This window comes from Chiloscyllium plagiosum, unplaced genomic scaffold (genome assembly GCF_004010195.1).
Source record: "Chiloscyllium plagiosum isolate BGI_BamShark_2017 unplaced genomic scaffold, ASM401019v2 scaf_71450, whole genome shotgun sequence".
Taxonomy (NCBI): domain Eukaryota; kingdom Metazoa; phylum Chordata; class Chondrichthyes; order Orectolobiformes; family Hemiscylliidae; genus Chiloscyllium; species Chiloscyllium plagiosum.
Genome location: NW_025206087.1, coordinates 1 through 7,061, shown reverse-complemented (window position 1 = coordinate 7,061; position 7,061 = coordinate 1). Strand labels below are relative to the sequence as shown.

At 52.7% G+C, this 7,061-nt stretch overlaps 1 protein-coding gene across 1 annotated transcript in view; it reads right to left on the bottom strand.

Moving 5' to 3' along the window:
- g6pd (glucose-6-phosphate dehydrogenase) overlaps nt 1-6,121 on the bottom strand; it is a gene marked incomplete at its 5' end in the record, with an annotated part of 9,819 nt that extends 3,698 nt beyond the window's left edge. The window contains 8 exons of the mRNA XM_043685184.1: nt 335-599; nt 1,114-1,300; nt 1,489-1,582; nt 1,670-1,795; nt 2,429-2,587; nt 3,451-3,668; nt 3,942-4,050; nt 5,979-6,121. Coding sequence (XP_043541119.1) covers nt 335-599; nt 1,114-1,300; nt 1,489-1,582; nt 1,670-1,795; nt 2,429-2,587; nt 3,451-3,668; nt 3,942-4,050; nt 5,979-6,121 — 1,301 coding nt within the window. The remainder of the gene's footprint in view (nt 1-334; nt 600-1,113; nt 1,301-1,488; nt 1,583-1,669; nt 1,796-2,428; nt 2,588-3,450; nt 3,669-3,941; nt 4,051-5,978) is intronic.
- Between the last annotated feature and the right edge of the window lie 940 nt (nt 6,122-7,061).

Genomic DNA, 7,061 nt, shown 5'->3' with positions numbered 1-7,061 from the left:
GACGTTAATCCAGCTCCCTCACACTGTCACTCAGTAACCCCTCCCCCCAGCGCCCTGTGTTACTGACTGTATCTCTACTGACGTTAATCCAGCTCCCTCACACTGTCACTCAGTAACCCCTCCCCCCAGCGCCCTGTGTTACTGACTGTATCTCTACTGACGTTAATCCAGCTCCCTCACACTGTCACTCAGTAACCCCTCACCCCAGCGCCCTGTGTTACTGACTGTATCCCTACTGATGTTAATCCAGCTCCCTCACCCCTAAGGCCCAAGCCACTGCCACTCATCACAGGGCCCTGTGTTACTGATGGTTTCTGTCCTCTGGCTCTCTCACTGTCTCTCAGTGATCCTGTTCCCACTCACCTTGTAGCGGCTGCCGTAGGTGAGGTCTAGCTCTGCCTCCTCCGGGTGGAAGGACATGCCTGGTTTCTTGGTCATCATCTTGGTGTAGATGGCCTCATTGGGCTGTACTCTGATCACCAGCTCATTGCGTTTGCACTGGCTCTGGAAGATGTCACCGGGCACGTCCCGGAACTGCAGCCGCACCTCCGCCTTGCGCTCATTCAGTGCCTTCCCACAACGCATGACGAACGGGACTCCTGGTGACAGGGGGGAGGGGTGGATGCATCATGGGATATTGTGAGCCGCACCGTCCCAGCACTGGGGGTCACCTGTGCCGTGGCTAAACCCGCACAACACTTACATTCCATCACTCGTGGACTGAAATGACACAGCACAGCAAGATCCCATCTCTAGCATACTCTGCCAGCCTACTGCCGTAAGGCAGAATGGCCTTCTGTTCCTGTGTAACAGGCTGGAGGAGGAGGAGAGGCTGAATGTCCTCCTGTTCCTGCAATTTTCAAACACGTCCTGGTGCCACGGGTTAGACACACTTAATTGTGCAGCACTGACAGGAGGCCGTTCATGCAAGATCTCACCTGTGGCACACCCAGTCTCCCCCACCTTGAGGCTGAATGGCCTCCTGTTCCTGAGTGACAGGCTCAAGGAGGAGGGGGGTTGAACGTGTTCCTGTGCAATAAGCTGGAGGAACTGGGGAAAAAAACAAGAGGGGCTGAATGGCTCCTATTCCTGAGTAAGGGGCTAGGTACTCACCATCCCATCGCTCATTCTGGACATAGAGCACCGCAGCAGCGTATGTGGGGGTCACTGAGCCCTTGGGCACAGTGGGATCATCAAGGTAACCCTTCCGGGCCTCCCCCTGCCCCTTGGGATCGCCAACATACTGCCCGAGCACGACGTTCTCCATCTCAATCTCAGGAACACACTTTAATACCTTCACCTGCAAGGAAAAAGGTAGCCAGCTGAGAAAGGAATGCTCCCTCCGTCAAACACTCCCAGGCAGGGTCAGCACAGGGTTAGAGACAGAGTGAAGCTCCCTCTACACTGTCCTCCATTAAAGACTCCCAGGGCCGGATGTTAGATAAGAGTAAAGCTCCTCAGGGGTGGCGGCATGTATCCGGGACCCACCTTTTCGTCCCGCACATCATCAGAGTTGGTAGAAGCCGGCTTCTCCATGGCAACAAGGCACAACATCTGCATCATGTGATTCTGCATAACGTCCCTGAGGGAGGGAGGAAGAAGGGACATTGGTTACGCGCCAAGGGAGAGGGCGCTGTGAGTTGAGGGAGGTAGCAGGGGAAAGCCATACCTGATAATCCCAAACTCATCAAAGTAGCCCCCTCGGCCCTCGGTTCCAAAGGGTTCCTTGAAAGTGAGGATGACTGAAGCTATATTGTCCCGATTCCACACTGGGGCAAAGATGCGGTTTGCAAACCTGGATCGGGTGGTGGTGGGAATAAAATTTCAAATAGACGTTAGAACCACTGTTTCCACTGCCCACCCACAGCATGGAAACAGGCCATTCAGCTCAACAGTCCAGACTGACCTTCTGAAGAGTATCCCACCCTGACCCATTTACTGTACATTTCCTAATACTAATGTACCTAGCCCGAAACACCTAACTTGCACATCTTTGGACTGTGGGAGGAAACCAGAGCACGCAGAGGAAACCCACGCAGACACGGGGAGAATCTGCAAACTCCACACAGACAGTTGCCTGAGGGTGGAATCGAACCCTGGTCCCTGATGCCATGAGGTAGCGGTACTAACCACGGAGCCACCACGCCACCCCAGAGAGAGATGACAAGAATGCATGTGAGAGAACTGTGCACAAGGGTGAGAGGAGGAGAGAAAACATGCTCACCACCACCCCTGGGGTCCACACCAGGATCTAATCTTAACCCCTGCCCCACTTTCTCTCCACCCCGCCCCACACCCTTGCCACAGTTGCACTGTTGATCATGGATTCTGTGAGGAGGTGGGGTTGTGACTGTGTTGGAATGCAAGGGTCCGGGTCCCTGCAGGGACACGGTGGGAGACCCTCCCCCTCCCCACAGCGAGCATGTACCTGAGCACCATGAGGTTCTGCACCATCTCCTTGCCCAGGTAGTGATCAATACGATAGATTTGTTCCTCGGTAAACAGCGACGAGAGATGGTCCGACAGCTTGTTTGAACTCTCCAGGTCTTTCCCAAACGGCTTCTCCACAATCACCCGATTCCAGCCTCTGCAGCGAGGGAGGGGGTCAACAGGCAGCTACTCGACAACAGGGCCCATGGCAGAAAGCTCAATCCCTAACAACCTCACACATACAGCACTGGAACATCGATCGCAACACAGACACGATTTGTCATTCAGAGACACTGAATTCCCAACCTCACTCTGTCTCTGTCCTAACCATCCCCCAGCCAGAAGTATGTCATTCGGGGAGTGAGGGGGCTGCTTTGTCCTGGATGGTGTCGAAGCCCCCTGTCCAGGGCAAGTGGGGGTATTCCCTCACCCTCCTGACTTGTGCCTTGTCGATGTTGGGACAGACTTGGGGAGGGGGGGGGGAAAGAGAGTAAGGAGGGGAGTTACTTGCAGCAGAATTTCCAGCCTCTCACCTGCTCTTCTAGCCAGGTATATCAATACAGCAGTTACTTCAGTTTCTGGTCAATGATAACCCCCAGGATGTTGACAGTGGGGGAATTCAGTGCTGGTAACACCATCGAATGTCAAAGGGGTGATGGTTAGATTCTCTTTTGTTGGAGATGGTCACGGCCTGGCATTTGTGCAGAGTGAATGTTTCTTGTCCCTTGCCAACCCAAGCCTGGATATTGTCCAGATCTTGCTGGACTTGAACATGGATTGCTTCAGTGTCTGAGGAGGGGATGAATGGTGCTGAATATATGGGAAAATCCCCACTTCTGACCTTAAGGTTTTGGGAGGCAGTGGAAAGTGATGGAGCTGAGGGGAGATGGTAAAGCTGCCCTCCCCCCACCACTCCGCAGCCATAGCCCCAGCATCCCCACCCTCCAACCCAACCCCAGACTCCCCCCTCCAGCCCCAGGCCCACACTTCACCCCCCCATGCCCAGGCCAGGCCACTTACGTCTTGCCCATACAGTAGTGCCGAATGTTGCGGGTCACATCCATGTAGACACTGGGGGGTAAGGCGAGGTAGAAGAGCCGATTGGCCTGCTGGCCGCGGTGCAGGGAGTTGATGTGAGCGTCCAGCCTCTGGAAACTGGCCTCCTCATTGTACTGGCCCTGCACATAGCTATTCCGCAGGAAAAAGGCATCCACTTTCTGCTCCTCACCTACGGAGAGCTGGGTGGGGGTGGGGGAGAAAAAGAGAGCGAGGTGGAAATGGGGGGTAGATCGAGGGGGAAAGGGGGCAGGAGAGGAGAGAAATGATTTAAGATGAGGTTGGTGAAATCCTGGCAGTTAGTGTCAAGAAAACAGATTGGGGAGGGGGTTTGGGAAGTCAGACCATTACCCTCCAAACACCAGGCAGAGAGAGGCACTCACTAAGGGACGGGGGTAAATCCAGTCCCCGGAAAGGAAGTCAGTCCGTGCGGACCAGGAGTTACAAGCACCTACCTTGAAGAAGGGTACAGTCTGTTTGCGGATGGCATCAATGCTGAGATCTGAGCGGGCGTAGCCAACCACATGGGTATCCTCTGGCAGGAGACCATCACGATAAAGCCACCTGAGGGGAATAGGGACACACAGCACAGAGTAAATCTTCCTCTACACCATCCCCACGATCAAACACTCCCAGCAACAGGGTTTTAGATACAGAGTAAAGGACTCTCTACACTGTCCCCCCACATCAAACCTTCCTAGGATAGGGGCCAGATACAGAGTAAAACTCTCTCTACACTGTTCCTATCAAACAATCCCAGGGCAGGGACAGTACAGGGTTACATAGTGAGTAAAGCTGTCATGGTTGTCGGTATGTTCGCTGAGCTGGAAAGCTGATTTGTAGACATCTTGTCCCCTGTCCAATTGACATCTTCAGTGCTTTGGAGCCTGCTGCGAAATGCTGCTGGTTTCCGGTTGCTTGTCGCAGTCAGTAGATGAGTGTCATGCCTCTCAGAATTCTCTGGCTGACCTTCTGTTGAACCTCTCCCATGATTGTGTGTTGTCCCAATTGAATTTGTGGTCCATGTCATCCATGTGTGTAGTTACTAAGGACAGTTGGTCATGGCATTCAGTGACTAGTGGGTGTTCGTGGATGTGGATTGCTAGTTGTCTGTACCAGCCCTCTGTGTTCTTTGTACCAGGCCTCCTGCAAATCCAAGCCAAACTCTGGATCAGATGCGTGGACAACACTTTTGTCATCAAGTTTTGAGAAGATTTGTAGCTAAGGTTGAGGTTCTGGGCGTAGGTTTGCTGACACCAGCTTTTGTTATCATTAAGAGAACAGAGATTAAGAACACATACTGGATTAGCAACACCATTCTCAGAGGGATCAGATTTACAAGAGAGAGGGGGGAACCTACAATCAACTCCAATTCCTGCACGTGATGGTACAAAGAACACAGAACAGTGAATGTGCCGTGAGAGTGTACAGGAAAGCCACACACACTGACCAGATCTGGAACTACAAGAGCAACCACTCAAACACACAAGAAAAGTTGCATTAGGACCCTGTTCAAAAGGGCTACAAGACACTGCAGCACTCCTGACCTATGAAGCGAAGAAGAACAACACCTCTACAGAGTCTTCACCAAGAACGGATATATCCCCCAACTCCATCTGTAGATGCCTAGCAAACAACACAACAAGGACATGCCACAACCTAATTCCCCAGTCATGCAACCTTACATAAAACGTCGTCTCTGAACTGACTGCCAGATTTCTCCAATCACTGGAATTCCTGACAGCCACTCTCAGACAACAACTCACCAGAACAAAAGGCCCTATACTCATGTGCAAGGCTAACCTAATTTACAAACTTTCATGCAGAGACTGTATGCACCACTATATCGGGAAAACCGGCAGACAACTAACAATCCACATCCACATAAAGACCCCTGACAGTACAACGGACAACCGGAACTGGAAGCAGCAGGAACGGAGCTCAAATCGATTCCAGAAGACACAGGACAGCAGTATTTCACAGGAGGCTCCGAATCACTGAAGATGCCACTGAAACAGGGAACAAAATGTCTGCAAATCAACTTCCCAGCTTGGTGAACATACCCACAACCAGCGCCAGAACTACAAATCTCACTCTACACTGTCCCCTCCATCAAACACTCCCACGACAGAGACAACATGGGGTTAGATTTGGGGTAGAGCTACCACTACACAGTTCTCCCCCATCAAACACTCCCAGGGAAAAGCTGTTAGATACAGAGTAAAGATCCTTCTACATTGTTCCTCAAATCCACTAACTGCCCCCTCGGGGTGGTGGGACTCCAGTTTGTCCCAGCGCTGCCCGGTAGGGCAAGGTGATGTGCGTCCCTTCCTCAGGCAGTTCAGCATGGGTGGGCATCACACCAGGCCCGATTCCAGCTGCTCACACCACCCCCCACCCCAGGGTCAGCCCCAGTTCTCCTTCCCCTCCCTGATTGCATTGAGGGGGAGGAAGATGGGGCTCAAGGGGCAAATGTGAGGAGAGCAGCTCACCACAACGTGGGGTAAATCTTCTTCTTGGCCAAGTCACCCTGTAGGTGGAAAGAAGGGGGGGGGGGGAAAAAGAGGGAAAGAGAGAGAATCAGTCCACAGCCAAAGACAACATGGTCATCGCTGTTCACCTCTGCTCCACCATTTTACACCCATTCATCGCCATTCCCTCCCCTCCCTCCATCTATCCCCCTTCCCCCCTGCGGTGATATGGTGGCTCAGTGGTTAGCACTGCTGCCTCACAGTGCCAAGGACTTGGATTCAATTCCAGCTTCAGGTGACTGTCTATGTGGAGTTTGCACGCTCTCCCGTGTCCTCTGGTTTCCTCCCACAGTCATAAGATGTACAATTTAGGTAAATTGGCAATGCTTAAGTTGCCCATAGTGTTCAGAGATGTGTAGGTTAGGTGTATTAGTCAGGGGTAAATGTAGAGTAATGGAGAATGGGTTTGGAATACTCTTCGGAGGGTAGGTGTGGACTTTGGGCCAAAGGGTCTGTTTCCACACTGTAGGGATTCTGTGATTCCACTGCCCTTCCCCCCCCACTCCTTTCCTCCACTGACAATCCATCCCTCAGTCACCCTTCCTTCCCTTCTTCCACCCACCCCCACTGCCCAGAAACAGGAATCAGGGTAGACCTTCAGTGGAGCATGGTCAGTCCAACACTCGAGCTCTTCACCCATGACCCTGTTCAAGCATCTACCCGTCACAGCCGTGAATATCCACAAGGACTCGTTTTCCACCCCCGCCCGACTCGGGCACGAGGCCCCCTGAACAAAGCAAGCCCTCCTCCTCCTCCCAGTTTCAAACTGGTTTCGTTCTGAAACCATTCCGCCTGGTCCCAGACTCTCCCATGAGATGGGGGTGAGGGGAACATTCGCATCATCACTGATCCTGTCAAGCCCCTGCACTTGAGATAGAGTCATTAGGCTGTAGGGCACAGAAACGGACCCTTCAGCCCTAGTCCGTGTCGAACCAATATCCTAAACTAGTCTGCCCCATCTCTCCCTACCCCATACAAACTGAGCTCTCTCGCTCCCTTCATTCAGCCCCTCTCTGCCCCTTCATCCTTTACCAAGATCCCGAT